The sequence below is a fragment of the Nannobrachium achirus genome (genome assembly GCF_963921795.1).
Source record: "Nannobrachium achirus genome assembly, chromosome: 2".
Classification (NCBI taxonomy): domain Eukaryota; kingdom Metazoa; phylum Chordata; class Actinopteri; order Myctophiformes; family Myctophidae; genus Nannobrachium; species Nannobrachium achirus.
Window position 1 is genome coordinate 44,517,074 of NC_137811.1, and position 20,429 is coordinate 44,537,502.

The 20,429-nt window shown below is 41.6% G+C and overlaps 1 protein-coding gene across 1 annotated transcript; it reads left to right on the forward strand.

Moving 5' to 3' along the window:
- Positions 1-1,866: 1,866 nt before the first annotated feature.
- LOC308298592 (B-cell receptor CD22) lies at positions 1,867-20,209 on the forward strand (the record flags this gene model as incomplete). Its single annotated transcript, XM_080742236.1, has 18 exons — positions 1,867-1,918; positions 2,876-2,974; positions 4,201-4,312; positions 4,937-5,082; positions 5,449-5,569; positions 5,676-5,812; positions 6,114-6,236; positions 6,634-6,780; positions 8,480-8,585; positions 9,630-9,793; positions 11,951-12,100; positions 13,728-13,859; positions 16,942-17,023; positions 17,965-18,013; positions 18,234-18,320; positions 18,963-19,102; positions 19,325-19,391; positions 20,186-20,209. 18 exons carry the CDS (start codon positions 1,867-1,869, stop codon positions 20,207-20,209), a joined length of 1,938 nt encoding a protein of 645 aa, XP_080598362.1.
- Positions 20,210-20,429: the final 220 nt, after the last annotated feature.

The window sequence follows — 20,429 nt, forward strand, 5'->3', positions numbered from 1 at the left end:
TCCACCTGTTTCTGCGATAATTTACTGTAGAATTATCTGTGGGACACTTCCGGAGAAGAGCAGACATACAACCTCGCGTTGGGTCGCAAATGCAACGGTTGTGAGCTTGTAGATCACTCTTGGCTGCAACGCCGGAAACTGCCGCACACCTTCTGCACAATGCACGATGGGACGTTGGAAACTTGTGGATAGGTGTATTTCAACTTGGCCTTTTGACTCAGAGGCTTTCAGCTTTCAGGAAGTAACCAAAAATACACAGGGAAGACATATTTGCATATTATAACAACACCTGGGGGTCTATTAGAGTAGTGTTAACTCCATAGACACATACAAAACTGAAAAAGTACAAAACTATGGCACCACCACTTTAAAGGACAACTTTGTTTTCTTACAACAAGGGTTCATATTTTAGATCGTAATCAGAGAAAAGAAAAAATGATTGTTAATTTTTTTTAATTTACTGCTTTCTATTGTTTTAGTGATTTCAGTATTTTGATTTCATTGGTTTTGGGCAAGCGTACAAGTGGCTAAATACAGTATGTATTTTTGGACACAATAAGCCAGCAATTTCTTTGTTACTATTTAGACCAGCCCCCATTAATCGCATCTGCCCATGAAAGATTGTGGTGCATCTTGGGAATGGGCTTATTGTGTCTAAAATACATAATTAGCCACTTGCAAGCATGCCCCCAACTTGGGTCGTGTTGACCCAACAGACTGACACAATACATTCATATATGGGCATTCCCAGATATGGGCTTAATATTGATGACAGGGTGACTCGTGCATAGACTACAGTAACGGTGAGGAAGATACTAGCCTGTATTCAGAGGTGGAGACCTGTGCTCGGAAGAGCACTACTTCTAGTTTATTTTGCATTTGAGCCACGGACCACCATTTGATGAGATTTAGCCTCTCAGACCCAAAACTTTATTTTGTTATGGATTGTGCTGTATTGATGTGGTACCATAGGTCAACAACAATTCTTCTACATTCTGTAATTGTGTAGACTACTTATAAATTAATGCAGGTGTTTAACAATAATGTAACTCTTGAGATTGTAAAATGAAACCAAATGGACCGTAAGGGACTATTTGGTTTCATTTTACGCTTTCAAGAGTTAAAGGTCTATAAGGGTCCAATTGGTAATACCAGCTCTCCATCATTTAGCAGGGGACCACCTGGAACCCCCTCAAGGACTACTGGTGGTCCCCAGACCACTGGTTGAAAGCCACTGACATAGAACTTGCATTTTCCTTTTCTTCTATACCCCCCCATCTCTTGCTATTTCAATATAATATTTATTTCACCTTTGTTTCATTTAAAGTAAAATGCAGCTCTGTCCTGTAATTCCATAATGCCAATTATAGTGTGATGTAATCCAATGGCTGACATTACAAATTACTTGGGTGCCAGAAGAGGAATCATATGTAACCTCCTGTATTGTTGTACATCTGAAAATAGCAAGAGGAAACAAAAGGGAAAACAGATTGAAGATGGTATAATGTTGAAATCACTTGACTAACTTTAACTTTAAGACCTCTGCTGCTACTTCTCTCCTCCACCCCACCCCCACCTGCTCTCCCTCCTCCCATCTCTGGCTATCCGGCTCACTGTCACCGCGCAAGTCTCATCCCTATAAAAAAAAAGAAAGGAAAAACCAACCTCCACACACAATAACCCACATTCTGCTTGACTGACTGACGGCTAATGAAGATATTGTGACGGGTGAGTGCAGGCTACGTTTGATCAGTTTAATGGTATTTAAAGGGTGAGCTGTGTTTCACTTCACTTGTCTCTTGTTTGTCTCCTCTCGCTCCTGTTCTGCTTTTCTCCCGTGCCGCTATTGCGCTCGTCTCAGCAGAGATGTTGGCAGGTGTGTTAGTTCTGAGCACCATCCTCGCAGCTTGTATTCCAGGTAAAAAAAAGAAAAATCTCAATACATCACACACATAAATCAAGTTTGTCATTATTTGGAACTAATGGAGCAAACATGTACAGTATCATGTAACCTAATCTTACTAATATCCAGCTAGTATATTTTTCACAATAACCATTCGACATGTGCTTTTGACAACACTCTAAACAATTTTCTTTACGTAAATGTACTGTTTGTACATTTTAAAGTTGACACATACCTCTCTTGTCGTTATTACCTCTGTGCATATAGATTAAATGTCAGGGACATATAGTATGACATTTCATAGAAAATGCTATTATAAAAAACATATGCCATGATTTCTAAGACCTGTTTCACCTTATAAAAAGATGGCTCTAGTTTACACAGTGGAGAACAACTAACACAAATTTCCAAATTTGATGTCTGACATACAGTGATACTGTACATGTGAGGTTCTGGAGCCAGGTGCCCTTGCCTTTACGCTCAGGTTATTTATAAGTATTGATTGGCTTTTGTGCAAGGTAGTCAGCCAGCCAGGCAGTTAGAAGCAGCACAGGACACCATCGTTGCTCCACATTAAAGTCTCATCATCAGTGCTACATTTTATGTGTCACTCATGGGCCAGAGTAGTAGAGTTTTTTTTTCCCTCATGGAATGTATGTTTTGATTGTAGTTTCTCCTGGATGATGTGGGGACCAATTTAATTTATTTATATTTTTTGTGCATTCCTTCCTTTGAGTACTTTGAGATGGGTGTACAGAGGTGCTCTTGCACTGTAAGTGTACCTTATCCATGTGCGTTTGTGTGTTCACCAATCACCATGGTGTGTTCAATTTATACTGACTGACTGTGCATGTGCGTGTGTGTGTGTGTGTGTGTGTGTGTGTGTGTGTGTGTGTGTGTGTGTGTGTGTGTGTGTGTGTGTGTGTGTGTGTGTGTGTGTGTGTGTGTGTGTGTGTGTGTGTGTGTGTGCAGGTACTCAGAGCAGGTGGAGTGTGTCATTCTCTAGAAGGGAGATCTGTGTGTGGGCAGGAACAACTGTAACCCTGCCCTGCCGTTATGACCATCCATCAGGTACCCAGCAAATGTTGAAGGAGCTATAGTCAACTTTTTCTTGAAAAACGGATGCTAAAATAAAAAATAATGTTTCGAAAATATTTTATAAAAAACATTAAGCTTCATATGTGTTTCTTTTCAAAAATGACCACAAAAAGCGTAAAATAATGATAAAATAATAACTTTGGCCGTTGTCAGGTTGACTTTGTTTACGTCCCTCTTCTATTCTTTTATATGGAATCCATATAAAAGAATAGAAGAGGGATGACAACTGCCAAAATGAAAATGTTGACTATAGCTCCTTTAATTTGATTCTAAGTGTGGGTTCATCCATTGGGGTACAATTTGTACACTCTTGGGGTTTACAAATTTATACCCTTTGTGGTGGTATTGAGCACTAGGCTACTACTGTAGTTATAAAACAGGTACTTCTTTCCGTGTACTATCTCCTATATCTCCCTGCTCTGAAATGGTTGTCTTCTTATGGCTCTATGGACAGCAGCCATATTGGCAAGACATTTGGCCTCTTCCTTACTTCTTTCATAGGTGCAATGATACTGACGAAGGCCCTGTTGCGTTTAGTGCAACATTCACAATATGAGCACCCTGACTCTGCATAATGGAACAGAGCCCTCATCAGAATCATTGGTAACACCTGTGCAGGAAGTAAGCAAGGGGCCTAATTTGAGTAATTTCTTTCCAACAGGGACGTGCTGGCCATTGGGGAAAGCGGGACAACTCCCGAACGGCCGGTTCATTCCCGGCCGTCCAGGCCAGCCATTAGGAAAAAATGTAACCGTTTGCCCAAAAGTAGTGAAAACAGCAGATCTACAAGCACACAACGCTTGTGTGCTTGTAGATCGGCTGTTTTCACTAGTTTAAATCATTTTTAAAATGATAACTACAAAACAAACGGTTTTGGACATACACGGTTTCCACCCGACAACGACAAAATATAACTTATGTAATTGGCCCACTGGCCAATTACAAGTACACACACACAATCTTTGAGTAGCAGCAGCGCTATAGAGAGAGATCTCTCTCTATAGCGCGCAATGAGGGCCTCTCCAACTATTTTTCCCGGGCTGAATCAGGGACCCAGCACGTCCCTGCTTTCCAATATGGCTGTAGCAGATGGAATGCCACGATCCAGTACAATATTTGAACATTGCATTTACATTTTCCCTCCCACCTTTTACTTCAACATCATAACTATTAAATGATTGATTGGTTTCTCCCATCAGGCCACACAGTGAAGCAGGTCATGTGGTTCCGCGTGTCGGCGGAGGGCAGACGAGAGTTTGCCCACCACTCTGAGTCAAGTCTGATCAGCTTGTCATACCGTGGACGCACACGGTAATACACAAGGCAACATGGATGCACACATGTACAGACACACACAGACCCACACACAGACCCACACGGTAATTAATGCCATGATTCAGTGGAAGTTACCACACCCACAGTGCTGTGTGAATAGTAAAAGGGGAGGGGATGAGTTTATGATGTCATTAAATCTGTGTTTTTCCACTGGGACAAATCTGCACATAATAACTCCACCCAGTGGTCTATTAGAGTAATATTAACTTCATAGACACATAGGTCTACAAAACAGAAAAAGTACAAAACTATGGCACCACCTCTTTAATTCTTTATTTGAATCCACAAATGACAATTAATTTACAGATTGTTAGGCCTCTCGTGCTCAGTTTATGTACATGGCCCAGGTATCCAAATATGAGTAGGCCTATTGAGAATTTACATCTGTACCCAAAGTCTGTTATGATTCTAAGTAGCCTGGTACATGTAACACCACATATGCACGCGGTCTGAGCGGCTGAATAAATAGATTGACAGTCCAAGAAAATTGGACAATGGAAAAAAATAAGAAAAGATATAAAGAAACACAGGGGTTGCATGAATTACATTGAAACGAATAAATATGTGATTGAATGAGAAAAAACAAATGATCCTCCCCAGCTACATCAGAGGCAGCTACTCCAGCTGTTCCGTCCAGATCCGGGGCGTTAAGCTCAGCGATGCAGGCCAGTACCACTTCAGGTTCGAGACGGATCAACCCCAGGGACGATGGACCTCCCCTGACACCATCTCTCTGGCCGTCACAAGTAGGTTGAATTATCCTTTCTGACTCTTTACCATGAAGGCAAGGCATGGCATTACATGTGTTACTACAATGTTCTCTAAGTGTAACATGTAACTTACTATAAAGGTGCAATTCTAGCAAATTGCAAGTGTGGTTGCACTGGCGTGAGTCGCAAGAAATCCACTTTGAAATGAATTCCGTCATAAAACGCTTAACTGAAAATAGGTTTACTTTAGGTGACATAAAAGTTCTCTGAACTAGAACAATAGTCTGGTTGCCTATAGCAACCAGACTCAGCATAGACTCAGCATAGTACATCTTTTTTGCATTAACCTGATTGGTGGCTTTAATTAATCATAATTCATCTGTATGCGTTTGTGTGGTTCAGAGCTCCAGGTCCAGGTGCATCCACCCAGGCCAGCCAACATGTATGCCTTTGGAGAGACAGTGTTTCTGGGCTGCCAGGCCAGTGGATGTGCTGCTGCAGGACGGAGCCTAGCGCTGTACAGGTGCGTGCGTGGCATGTGTGTGCGTACGTGCATAATGTATGCTGTGTCTGAGTCTACTTGTCTTGAGGAAAAGATACATTTGACATGATACATGTTTTCAACACAGAAACGGCTTGAACCTGGGCTCCTATGAGAAGTGGATGATTGTGAACCGCTTTGACCAACAGCATGCTGGATCCTACACCTGTCGACCAATACCACCACAGAATGTACAGTCCCCTGCCCTATCACTGGCTCTGGGACGTAAGTGATCAATCAATCAATCAATCAATCAATCAGTCAATCAATCAATCGACAAAGACGTGAGATTTTTGTACTGAATCATATGGTATCTATAGTTCATCATTCATCAGTTTGCTTCAACAAAAACAATTGGGAATGTGAGTCTTTTGGTATTGTGTATTTTTCTTGAATTTCTTATTTTCTTGAATTATTTCATTAAAATACAACGCTATACAGATCTTTTCTACTGTAACTTACAGGTAGATTATGTATTTGTATAACTTTTACTCTAACTACTTTAACTCTAACCCTACTGTTCCAGATGGTCCTCGGTCCACCTCCATCGCGGTGTCCCCAGTAGGAGAGGTGTCAGAGGGGGGGTCCATGACTCTGACCTGCAGTAGTGATGCTGCTCCGCCCGTGGAGAGCTACGCATGGTTCAAAGGTACCAACAGTCATGTTGCATGTTAAATAACTGAACTCATATAACTGTACTGAGCACACTAAGTACAGAGCCAACTTAGGTCCATTTGACTAAGTATAGGGTTTAAATGGTTAAGAGTCCAGATGTAAAGCCTATTTAAAAAAAAATACTTCTCAATCCTGAAATGTAATATTTCACACAGCCTGTTTTTGGTTATGCTTTGAGGGATTACAACTCTATTGGATTATGCTTATTTTAACTTTTCTGTTTTGTGTGTGCTTGTGTGTGCATGCGCCTGTCTGTGTCTGTGTGTGTGTGTGTGTGTGTGTGTGTGTGTGTGTGTGTGTGTGTGTGTGTGCGTGTGCGTGTGCGTGTGTGTATGTGTGCGTGTGTGTCTGTCTGTGTGTGTGCTTTCCAGACATGGAGAGTGGCAGCATCCCGGACAGCTTTAGGCCACAGCTCCAGTTCCCTCGGGTCAAGCACTCTGACAGAGGAGAGTACTTCTGTGTGGCCAGGAACTCGTTGGGCACTGACCGCTCCAGACCACTTCTACTCAATGTAACATGTGAGTTTCTCATACCTTATCACAGATCACGTTTTCAAACCAGATTTCAGCTTAGGTAATAATAGGGAACAGAGTCTTAAGGTGCCTCCACACCGAAAATACTACAGGAGACGTGTTCAAACTGTTCACAGACTGCAAAAAACTAAGCACATTGAATTTTCCAGCCGACTGTATGCCGACTGTAATTACTGTACAGTTTTGCGCATGCGCACTGTGTTGCCATATCGGCTCGTTACAAACGACTTTGATCCTGTTTTCCTATAATGTTGCTAGTTGTGGGTTACTTTTGTTTGGGCATGTTTCTGAATTGTAGTTGCTTATTTGGCCTTGCTTTCAACATTCTTTTCGAAAATAGCTAATGTAATAGAGCTCAATAGGTGAAACTGGACGCTCCTTTAGGCTTTGTTTTCATAGACCTGGTCGCTTGTTTAACTCACAGAATCTGGCAACCGGGGAGCAGAAGCGGAGATTCTTCCTGTCTGGTGTTTTCTTCTCCTCACACCAAAACAACACACATCACTATTACTAGCGTTGCCTTGGAGTTGATTAGTATAGGAAATTGAGTTGAGATTGTGAATATGCTATTTAGTTAAAATATGCAACGGGAAAATGTCTCTGGCTTATTTAGGCTTGGTTTTGCTGCAGCAGTAGCAAACTATGGTCCATTACAACTCGCTACAATTCACCGACGTCCAGGGGCGACTCTACAAAACTGAGCAAGTCCAGTCTTCCAGTTTTCCGTCAATAACGTTCCCGACCCGCTGCCGAAAACCTACCGATGAGCTCCCGTTCGGCAACAGACGCTTTCCGCCGCCTTCCGCCGCCGATTCGGCCACGAATCTGTTTGGTTAAAAGTGGCCTTTATGCACACCTGATCAGCTCAGACATGGGTACGCAGGCAGGGATCAACGTAATCTAAAAACAATGCACAAAATGTACATCATCTACACTCGCAAAAACACTCTTCAGGCATCAGACTTTTTCTTTACTGACTGCTGCCATTTTCAGTCATCATGATGAAACACTTCTTGTGACTTTCATTATGTACATTTTGTGCATTGTTTAGCTTAGGTAATAAATAATAAAATAACTATGGGATGGACAGGTCATGGACCTATTATCTTGGGTCCCCACTCCCCAGATATCTAAGGGTAAACATGCAGTCAGAGACTCAAAGTGAAAGTGGGGGTACTAGAGGGCCCCTGAGGTTTTCGTTGAGGGAGTTCCAAATGGACCCTTGCAGGCCTGTAACTCTGATAGTGTACAAATGGAACCAAATGGACCCTTACTCGTCCAACTTGGTTCCGTTTTTACATTCTCAGAGTTATGGGGGTCCTTGAAATAAAATAACATTTTACAATCACTGCTGTAGATCATAGGCCTACTAACTTGCCAACAGTTGTGTCTGGTTGTTAGATCTTTTTTAACCAGTCATAATTTTGTCACATGGAATGAGCAGGAAGTGGTACTTAACACTTTCCAACATTTTCAGTCATCATGATGAAACACTGTCTTGCAGCGTCGACCCCAGTGTCTCTTGTGACTTTCAGAAGTTTCTCCTTTAACCACATAAACCTTTCCCCCGTCTACACCGAATCTCTTAGCCAAAAATACAGGATTTTCAAGCTCAAGCACAACGTGACGCAAGATCGTCTATTTTTGGGGAATGATCCTCACATTTCTCTGCATGTCTGTATAGATTCCCCCAAGAACACACATGTGCAAGTCTATCCTCCTGGTGACATCAGAGAGGGAACGCATGTCAACCTCAGCTGCGTCAGCCACGGCCACCCTCCCATCAACAGGTACCAAGAGATCACCTTGGTTCATTCATGATTCATTCAGTCAATACTAATAGAAAATACAAACTCATATAGATTTGGAGTTGTTATACTGTTTTATTATCATCATATCATTCATCATATCATCGTCATCGTCGTCATGATCATCATCCATCTCAGTGGTTCTCATAGTGGGGTCCAGGCACCCTCAGGGCTCCTTGAGGGGGTTCCAAATGGACTCTTACGTATAGGGATAATGTCTGGCTACGAGATCTGATTATCAGCCTGTCGGGACTTTATTATTACAGACTACTTAAAGTGTTCCACAAGTGTTGCGCTGGGTGTCCCCCTAGCGCAACACAGCCCCCTTGGAAAACAAGGAATTGTGTCAAATAGAATCCATTTTCTGTTACTGCATTGTCTATTTCTCGCTTCAAATATATGTTTGTTTACATGGTTCTCATGTTGGACACGGCACAAAATTCACGCAGTGCAGCCTGAGTGCAGCAGGTGCTCTGAGCCGTTGATTAGCCAGCGGTCAGTTATAGAGCGGAGCGGTCATTATGCAGATGTAATTCACAGCTGATTTCAGCGATTGACAAATCAGAATCAAGCGCTCAACCAAGCTGTGTAATAAAGGTCTGTAATTCTAAGAGATATGAGGGTCCTTCAAATAAAAATAAAAAAAGCTCAGTGGCCTTGTTATGTGGTTAGAGTGTCCACTCTGAGACTGGGAGGTCGGGGTTCCATTCCCGGGCGGTTCATACCAAAGACCAAATGGGACCCAGTGCCTCCTTGCTTGGCACTCAGCATCAAGGGTTGCATCGGGGGTAAGTCTCTGCGACATACTAGCACCATGTCCAGGGGATGTACTTATACATCAAGCTGCCTCACACTACAGATAGAGGAGATAGGCTCTGAGTCCTACCCTATGGGCCTCATGGCTCGCCAAGGCTTATTGAAATGTAAAAGATTTGAGAACCACTTATCTATTTGTTTCCATCACATATATCTATCATATCTCACATATATCTATCATCACCACCCTCCCTCCCTCCCTCCCTCCAGGTATGCGTGGTACCGTATCCTAGGTGATCAGGTGTGGGCCAAAGGAACCTCCCAGAACGTGTCCATCCCGTCAGTGCGTTCTCATCATGCTGGCCACTACTACTGCACTGCATGGAACCGCCTGGGATACCAGACCTCCCCTATTGCTGCACTCACTGTACTGTGTAAGTTGTGTTGTTGTGTGTGTGTGTGTGTGTGTGTGTGTGTGTGTGTGTGTGTGTGTGTGTGTGTGTGTGTGTGTGTGTGTGTGTGTGTGTGTGTGTGTGTGTGTGTGTGTGTGTGTGTGTGTGTGTGTGTGTGTGTGTGTGTGAAGTACATCTGTATGTGTCTGTGCAGGGTGTCACAAGGGGGGAAAAGTGTGATTGAGTTACTAGGGCCCAAGATGGAGGGGGCTAAATTATTTTATACTTTAGCTATTGAAAAATAGTAGATATACAAGCTCACAGTGAGCTTGAAGATCTGCTATTTTTGAAAAGTTGTGAAAATGTGTGCAAATCTTTTAATATATTTTTCAAGCAAACATTTGTAACTCACATTTTGCTTCTGGGGGTTCCCTGGAACTAAATATTTGAGATGGGGGTCCGTGGTTAAATACATATCATTTTGGGGGTCCTTCACATGAAACGGTTTGAGCACCACTGACATGGAAACATAGGTTTAAAAAAAAAAGGTCAAAAATATTCAAAGAATAATCAAAAATGTTCTAATTTCTTTCAAAAATAGCAGCTCTACAAGCTCGCAGCGTGGCACTCGGTGCCGCGCTGTGAGCTTGTATAACTGCTATTTTTCAATAGTTAAAGCACAAAATAATGCGTAATAATGCGTTCCCAGTCTAAATGGACCCAGGGCCCAAAATTTGGTGCAACACCCCTGGTGGTGTGGTGTGGTGCGGTGCGGTGTGTTGCATTGCATTGCAATGTGCTGTGCTGTCGTGTGGTGTTGTGTTGATTAAGGGTGAGGTGAGCTGTCTCCTTTGCCTGATAAATGATACCTACAGTACAATACCAATGCCCTCTGTCTGCCTGTCTACCAGCCCTCCTCCTCATGTTTCCTCCTCATCTACCCCTCCCCTTTTCTCTGATTCACTCTTTACTCCTCAGCTTGTTTCTTTATCCTGTCCTGTAACATCAGTTTAGTCAGGAACACTCACATCAAAGTAGATTTAACCATTTATTGCATAAATGGAATACAGTTAATCTTGGCATTACAGTTTTTTCACGATTGTTAACACACGTTTTTCACTACAATAACGGCTTTTTCAAAACTGCACACATAAAACTGAAAACTTCACACACAAAATGCCAAACCTCGCACTCCCTTTCCAAGATAGAATTTTTGTCATCAAATCACCTAACTGTGTTCACAAAATGGAACTCATGTTTTCATTTGGTACACACGCCATATTTTCAAATGACACAATCATGCATGGAGTACACACAACTAAGCATTTGCTACACACTAACAAGCATTTACAGCACACTGAAGTGCAAATTTGAAAACACAGTCGGCGAAATGGAACGCACCATATGAATGACAATGACTCTGGAGTATGAGCTATTTCCCCTTTTGTAAAATTACTCTGTGTAGGCCAAAAAGTTTTATTTGGGTACATGATTTACAGTAGATTTAGGCATCATGCCTCCAGTCAGAGATGGGCACAAAATACAAAAAACATTTTTGAAAAAAATCTAAATTGGTCAGTACTTACCAAGATACTATCCTGGTGACAATATCCTGGTATTTGTATCTTATCCTGGTGACAATATCCTGGTATTTGTATCTTTGTATTTAATTTTTTTATTTATTTTTTTATTTTGTGCCCATCTCTGCCTCCGGTTCCTGTCTCAATGTTCAGTTGTGCAACAACTGAACATGACTGACTACAGCTGGGCGGGACAAGACTCTTGTGTCCTGCATTTAAATTAACGGTGAAGCTTTCATTAATCTCTGTTCATACCGGCACATTTCATGAAATTACTGCATGTGCTTCACAGAAATATAAGATAAACCCAAAATATGAAAGAATTGTCCACATTTACGTGAAATAATTATATTTGAGCTACAGTAATTACAAAAGTACAACTCTGATCACGGCCACTTTTGGACCGAAACACATTGGCTTTCTTTAACTGATCCATTATGAACAAGCCTGGTATGAAAGCTTTTTAACTTCATGAAGAATGCCGTGGGCTCATTTTTTGCTTTTGATTGGAACCTATTTTGTACACTCTCAGAATTAACAGTGAGGATTTTACTTTGTAGCATTGTGACCAAATGCATGTCATGTGTGTGTGAACTAAACCCCCCCTCTTCCTCCGCAGACCCTCCTAAGAACACTTCAGTCCAGGCTCGTCCCTCCGGTGTGGTGGACGCCGGACGACCTTTGACCTTGACCTGCAGCAGCCAGGCCAACCCGGCCGTGGACAACTTCACCTGGCACAGACTGACCCTGGACGGAACCTCCGCTCAAGGTTGGTGTCATGTTAGCGCTTCATGCAGTACGTAGTCTGTATTCAGGCCATGGCTACACGGAGCTGGATATTTCTGAAGCTAGACTTTTTTTGTGCTGTTGGGGCTTGCAGCCACATGAAGCTGGATATTTCAGCCGCGAAGCTGGATGTTTTTTAAACCGGATAAATAAGTGAAGATATTGAAAAATATCCGATTCACTGGATCTGTGTAGACATGGAACCCGGATATCTCTGAAGACTTTACTGTGTGTGTGCTTGTTAGACCTAGATATCTTTGTCGTGTGGAACTAGATATTTTTCTATGTGGATATCTGAAAAAACAGGATATATGAAATATCCATCTCCGTGTGGACCTAGATATTTTTCTATGTGGATATCTGAAAAACCGGGATATATGAAAAATCCAGCTCCGTGTAGCCATGGTCTCAGTGGTTCCCTGGGGGGATCCCCAAATTATTTTGGGAGGTCCCGAGATGAATGTGCAACATTATATTTCTCACTCAACAGTCAACAGTAATCAAACCGACATAAAGTTTAAGTGTATATAGAGGGTATCTGCACATGACTAATTAAACATTGGCCAAATTGTCAAATATCAGAGGCAGAAAGTGTGAAAATAGCCGATTTACATGCTCACAACGCCTCGCAACGCGCGACCCAAACCGCAGAATATTTTGTTATCGTTGCGTAGGATGTCGTCCACAATACCATGTATTGATGTGGTACCAGAGGAGAGACAAAACATACAACTCTACGTTCTTTAATTGTGTAAACCTTTTGTAAATTAAGTAATGCAGGTGTTTATTTAATAATTAAATTCCATTGAACTCAATGTACTTTTGGGGTTACAGAAAAGTTAACAGAAAAAAAGGTTTACTCTAGGTGAAATAAAAGTTTACAGAAAGATAATGGAGAGTCTCGCTGCCTAATATCAACCGAACAAAACATTTTAAAGGTTGAGAATTGCTGATTTATATGTATGAAAATGTGTCTCCATTAAAAAAGAAAGGACAAATATGTGTGGATAAAGGCAAGATTAATGATATGGATCTCTTGAAACAGCCAAATCAAGTGGTTGAAATTGCCACAAAATGTAGGTAAACTCCAATGGTAATATTGAGTGATCATGAACCTACAATCATACAAGAGACATATGATGTCTCTCTGGTCGTCTACATCAGTGGCTCTCGACCTTTTCAGGCAGCGACCCCCAAAATAATCATATTTTAACTGGGGACCCCCCCACCCTGACGAGCATAGTTGAGGCATTACATTTTGTGTATAACACAGTTCTATTGTGAAAATAGCCGATCTACATGCTCACAACGTGCTGCGAGGCGTTTTGAGCATGTAGATCGGCTATTTCTGCCTCTGACAATTTGGCCAATGTTTCATTTGTTATTTTAGAGGTATTAAAAGTCCTTAAATTGTCACTTTAGAAATGTGCAGATACCCTCTATACACTTAAACTTCATGCTGATTTGTTTACTGTTGAGTGACAATGTTGCACATTAAGTTAATCATCTGGGGACCCCCCAAAATAATGTCCCGACCCACAGGTTGAAAACCCCTGGTCTACATTGCGCTGTTTGTTTGCAGTAGTGAAGGGTTATTTATTGTGTTCCAGGGTGGGCTACCAAGTCTGGGCCCATCTACACTGTCTCAGAGGTGGGTCCTGCAGAGAGCGGTCGCTACTACTGTGAAGCTAGGAACCGCATCGGGGTCCACAGCTCTCCTGTTCTCACTGTACGAGTCAGAGGTATGCATAACCAACCACCCACTCCTTTTTATATGTGATAAAAGGACAACTTTAGTTTTTACAACAAGGGTTCATATTTTAGATTGTAATTAGAGAAAAGAAAAAGTGAGTGTTAAAATGTTTTCATTTGCTTCGTTCTTCGTATTTACCGTGCTAAAATATGGGGCATGCGTACGCATGGGGGCATGCGTACAAGTGGCTAAATATGTCTTTTTAGACAGCAGTTTCTTTATTGCTATTTACAGTAACACTTCTAGCCCCCATGAGTCACATCCAACCATGAAAGGTTGCGTTGTATCTTGGGAATGGGCTTATTCTGTGTAAAATGACACATTTAGCCACTTGTACGCATGCCCCCAACCACTGAAATAAGAATCTCTAAAACAATAGAAAGAAGTAAATGGAATAATTTTAACACTCATCTTTTATATTCTTTAATTACAATCTAAAATATGAACCCTTGTTGTAAAAAACTAAAGTTGTCCTTTAAGCAGTGGTGGAAAAAGTTATACTTTTTTTTTTTTACTGTAGAAGTAGAAATCTTTTACTGTAATGTAGAAATACTTACAAAAGAATTGATATCAAAATAAAGTACCAAAAGTAAAAGTAATCATTATGCAGAAATTCCCATTTCAAGTTTCCAAATGTATACAAATCTATTGAAAATAGCTGATCTACAAGCTCACAATGTGTCTCATCGTGATACATTGTGAGCTTGTAGATCATCTATTTTCAAATGGCCGAATAGGGATGAAGTTGTTAATTTATGTTTTGTAATAATAATAATCTACAATGCAACTAGCAACAAGTTTTCAAACATGTAGTCGAGTTAATGTAAAATATTTGGATCCGAGATGTAGTGGTGTAGAAGTAAAAGTGTTGAAAATTGGAATTAGTACTTTCCACCACTGTGATTAAGGCCTAATTCTCTCCCTAGAGATAGGGTGAGAAGTTCAGTCACCCGAGAGAGACTTGGAGTAGAACCGCTGCTCCTACACTTGGAAAGGTTCGCACACGAATAGCTCAGAATTTTGCGTGTACGAACTGCCGATCCAACCAATATGCCCATAAAAGGGGACAAGGAATGAGAGATACAGAGTAGTATACTGTCATTTATACTTATTTATACAGTGTTGCTTGCCAAAAAGATTCGATTTTCAACGGAAAAACATGAACAAAGTGAATGAATTAACTGGCTTAACTGACATCCTTATTTTCGGCATGTCGTAAAAAAATTCTCAACAATACTAGGCCTTATTGTGAGGCATGGCTGCCTCACAATAAGGCCATGTATGTGCTAAACGTACATACTAGTATGTGCTAAACATATATTCACCATACAGTGGTGTATCACAGTGAAAAGAGCTGACCTACAAGCTTGTTGATCGTCTCTTTTCGGCATCATTATGCTGGTGTCAGGCTTAATTGGTCAAGGTTTTCGGCTCATTTAATTCATTGCAGCCATGCCTCACATTCAGGAGACTGAACATTTACATCATTTATGACGTCAGATTTTGTGGCATTTGAGCAAAGTGCTGAGCGGTGAAACCTCTCCTCACCGTGCACCGTGCCTCATGGCCTGCAAATGTGTCTGCTTCATTCTGTGAGTCATTATATGAGTCACATGAAGCACTCTCTCTGTAAAGGAAGAGTGGAGTGGAGCACATACAGATGAAGTGTTGTGGAAATTACTCAACTGAGGAACTGCAGACGGTATTTTTAAATACATTGGGGGAGTCTAGACGTCTGGCTGACCATGCTGCATCTGTATGACTGTGCTCGCATTCTAATCTGCCAATTCCCTTTCTCCTTTTCTTTCATATCCTCTCTTTTTATACTGCAGTGGTTCTCAACCTGTGTGTCGGGACCCCCATGGGGGGGGGGTCACCAAATTATTTTGGGGGGTCCACTCCCCAGGTGATTTACTTAATGTGCAATGTTGTTTTTTTCACTCGACAGTAAACAAACCAACATAAAGTTTAAGTGTATAGAGGGTATACTATCTGCACATTTCTAAAGTGACAATTTAAGGACTTTTTAAAACCTTTAAAATGTCAAATTATACATTGCAGAAATTGTGAAAATAGAACTGTGTTATACAAAATGTAATGCCTCAACTCTTGGTGCTCGTCAGTGTGGGGGGGGTCCCCAGTTAAAATATTAAAATATATATTATTTTGGGGCTCGTGGCCTGAAAAGGTTGAGAACCACTGTTCTACTGTATGTTTTTCTTCTTGCAGTTTACCTATTCTTTACTAATCGTTCGTTCATTCTGACCACATCTATCAGGTTGTTCTCTCTCGTTGACCATTATCCTAAAAGAAAAACTCCCAAACTAAAACAGCTAGTGCTACTATCACCTCCTGTTTTGCCAGTCTTACTTTCTTACTACAATAAATGCAGTGTGTAATATACTAATGTACCTACACACAAATGTAATGTATAATTATATATTACTATATTAACTTCTTTGTACATAATACAAACACATGAGACATGTAATGTAATGTATGGTACATACTGTATACCTTGTTTACTTAATACAAACAAATGCAATGTAATGTTATATACTATTACCCTTTGTTTACATACAAACAAAGGCTGTGTGTAATACTATTACCGTCTGTACACATAATCCAACAAGTGCAATAATTGATTGCTGTTTTTTCTTACCCATATCAATACTCTCTGTATTGTATCTAGCATCCCATACACTCTCTAGATTTAAGGATTAGATAGTTCTATATTAAGAACTTCTGTGTAAATATTTGCTGATGTTATCATTATAAATTGTAAACCTTGCACCAACATCACTAGTCACATTTCTCATATCATCTTGGGTAACAGTAGCTTTTCAGGATTCAAATTAAAACATTGCTAAAATGGCCGATCAACAAGCTCAAAACGTTCAAGGTGGTAGATCTGCTATTTTGGATACTACGCTGTAGTATGATCATGTAGACTAGTAGAGCATTCATTTACAAAAACTTAAAAAATAAAACAAAATAGGTTTCTGCCTGACAACAATAGCAACATTATTACTTTATGCCGTTGTAATAATTGTGATCTGTGTGGTTCGCAGGTCGTCTGAAGGTCATCGCCCTGGCATCGGCTGTGGGCGTTTCTGCAGCGCTCATCACCCTCACTGTGGCCATCATGATCAGGTGACAGGAAGTTCCAGGCGTACAACACAGTGCAGAGTGTGTCTATCAAAACGGGAGAGTGTTTTCTGCAGGTCTTTCAGTCCGAGTGTATCAAAGGGTGCGTTCGGAAATGCGCACCGGGTGTGTGCTCAGTGTGCCTAAACCCAACCCAGATCCTAACCATAACCTCAGTAAAACTATGCCTAAACCCAACCCTAACCCTAACCTCAGTAAAACTATGCCTAAAACTAACCCTAACCAGACCCGGTGCGCATTTCCGAACGCACTCTTTGATACACTCGGACTGAAAGACCTGCAGAAAACACTCTCCCGTATCAAAATACCGTCAAGGTCGCCTGAGACGTCATCTCCACCGACGTCATCTCCACTGAAAACAAACGCTCCGCCCGCGGAACCAGAAAGGTGTTTTGATTCACGCGTGCAGAGGATGTCACTTCCTTGTCACACTAGTCATACTGAAAGCTCATTCCACAAACATGAAACGGAACACCAGGCCTGTCACAACTATTACATAATCGCTTATTTGAGATCAGTTACTTGAGATAATCGCAATCATTTGCATATTCGTCATAAAATGTTCAGTATTTTCAAACCTTTTCAAAACATCACACCCTGTTCGAGTGAAGTGAGCGGTGCCTTTATATACATGCTCAATGCAGCCAGCCGTGCGGGAAATGCAGACAGACATACATACACACAAAGCCAGATGTAGGAGCTGTTGACACCTCTCAAAAATATTGTTGATTCTACTGTACAAGCTCACAATACATTGTAGATTGTCCAATGTCCATGCAAGAGTAAAATGATTAAATGTGGTCTATTTTGGTATTACTGGTAATTTCTTTGCAATTTTGTTTGTTTACAAAGCCTAATAGGTGAACAGAAACGTTTCCAGACTGTCATCATTCATAACCATGCAGATGATCTGTGTCTCTCTACAGTAAGAACATGCACAGAGTGGACATGGAGATGATGGAGGACACTAAGAAGGTACAGTAACAGGCCTTGTCATTTTGACTGAATTGCAGCATCCATCTCCAGTCTCACATATTCATTATTCAGAATGTCTCTGGTGTGTGTGTGTGTGTGTGTGTGTGTGTGTGTGTGTGTGTGTGTGTGTGTGTGTGTGTGTGTGTGTGTGTGTGTGTGTGTGTGTGTGCGTGTGTGTGTGTGTGTGTGTGTGTGTGTGTGTGTGTGTGTGTGACCCCAGCGTCCGTCAATGACAGCTGACACCTTGTTCTATGAGTCAGCCCAGCAGACCTTCCAGATGAGGACAGGCAAGATGTCAGACATCCCAGTATGTAATGGATCTTACACACGCACGCACGCACACACGGACGCGCGCACACACACACACACACACACACACACACACACACACACACACACACACACACACACACACACACACACACACACACACACACACACACACACACACACACAAACACACACACGCAGGCAGGCACGCACACAGACATGATAATTATTTTGTTGTTAAATGTGTTCAAAGAGATTGCAATTTTTTTCAACATGTTTTGAAAGTAGCGGATCTACAAGCTCAAAGCTGGTACTCTAGATCGACTATATTTTCAAATAACTGAAGTATGGAATAGGGTTTTAAAGTGATTACCGTATACAGATTTTGAATCCATAAAAAATGCTGGGGACGCCCTGCAACACTGTCAAGGACCTCTGGGGGTTCCCAGACCTCTAAAGACTGTGATTGCAGGTTTGCCCTCTCTGTGTGTGTGTGTGTGTGTGTGTGTGTGTGTGTGTGTGTGTGTGTGTGTGTGTGTGTGTGTGTGTGTGTGTGTGTGTGTGTGTGTGTGTGTGTGCGTGTGCGTGCGTGCGTGCGTGCGTGCGTGCGTGCGTGCGTGCGTGCGTGCGTGCGTGCGTGCGTGCGTGCGTGCGTGCGTGCGTGCGTGCGTGCGTGTAGGAGGAGGAGCCAGAAGAGGAGGAGTGTGAGAGCCCCCATCCTGCCATTGTTCCATTGAAAGACGCTCCTCCAATCACAGAGGCAGAGACCAAGAGCTCCACCCCCAACTACATCACTGTTCACTACTCCAAGATTCCCAGGTGATCTCCTCTACTCTACCATCTGTCTGTCTGTCTGTCTGTCTGTCTGTCTGTCTGTCTGTCTGTCTGTCTGTCTGTCTGTCTGTCTGCCTGCAACTCACGCCTCTTTAATTGATCTCTAATTTAATTTCCCCGTTTCCACAGCTACCTGTCTCACCATACTGTATTTCCTGTGTGTGTGTGTGTGTGCATGCACGTGTGCATATGATTGTGTTGTTTCAGTGCGGACCAGGTGCAAGTGACCAACATGACTCTGGGTTGCAAGAAAGACACCAAGGATTCCTCCAATGTAGTTTACACCTTACTTGCACAGCATAACCACTAGAGGGAGAGGTGAGACATGGTACTGCAGGTTGGTCATTGGTATTATTTAATTGATAACCTTGAGGAAACTGTCACTCAAATCTTAGAGCAGTACCTTTAGAATGTATTATATGCCTTTAGTATAAGGCATATAATTATGTTCACTTATAACTTGTCTTCCATTAAGTACATCATGAAAAACATATGATTGTACAATGTACAGTATACTACACTTCTGCTGAACAGAGGTGTACTAGCTAGTAGCTAGCTAAGTTTTGTTAGAGAGGAGCAAAGGCTGTATGTGGTGTTGATAATTGCTCATTCACCAGATTATGTAAGTGTGTTGACATGTCAAATCAGAAATAGCCTAGGCTACACAAAGACAACATCCTTGCACATTTCATGTGCTATGGGTGCACTTGAACATTGTTGTATAACCTCTAGATGTTTAAAGTAAAAAAAAATCAAACAATTCAAGATGTAAGACCTTCAAAAGCACCTCAAAGTTTGACAAATGTACACAAGTTATTGATTTATTCTTTGTTACTAATTTCATTTCATTGTTCTTAAATATATATATTCTTTTCTATTATTGTTATTAGAAATTTGAGGGACTGAAACAAAAAAAAAATGCGCACATGAGTAGTTTTATTTGAGAGGTATAAACATAAATTCTGCAATCTGGAATCTATATCAAACCCCCTTCAGAATCGCTACAAAAGTGATTCTATTGTAGCCTAACTGTAATTGTGTTTTCTCTGTTCTCATTTTCCTCATCAGCCAGGCAATAAATACATCGCCTAACCTCACAACAAGACCCGCAATAGCAGTGCTTCCATTATCTCCACACTACCGGAAAGGACTATGGATGGATCAATGATTCGTGTGATCTTTGGCCTCAGCCTGACCGTGACTTTGGGCTGTTCCACAGTGATTGTGTTGCTATGGGGCACTGTGTGGCTCACCAGACTGATATGGACCCAGGGGCGTCATTCGGGTCATCACTGTTGTTCACACCATCATC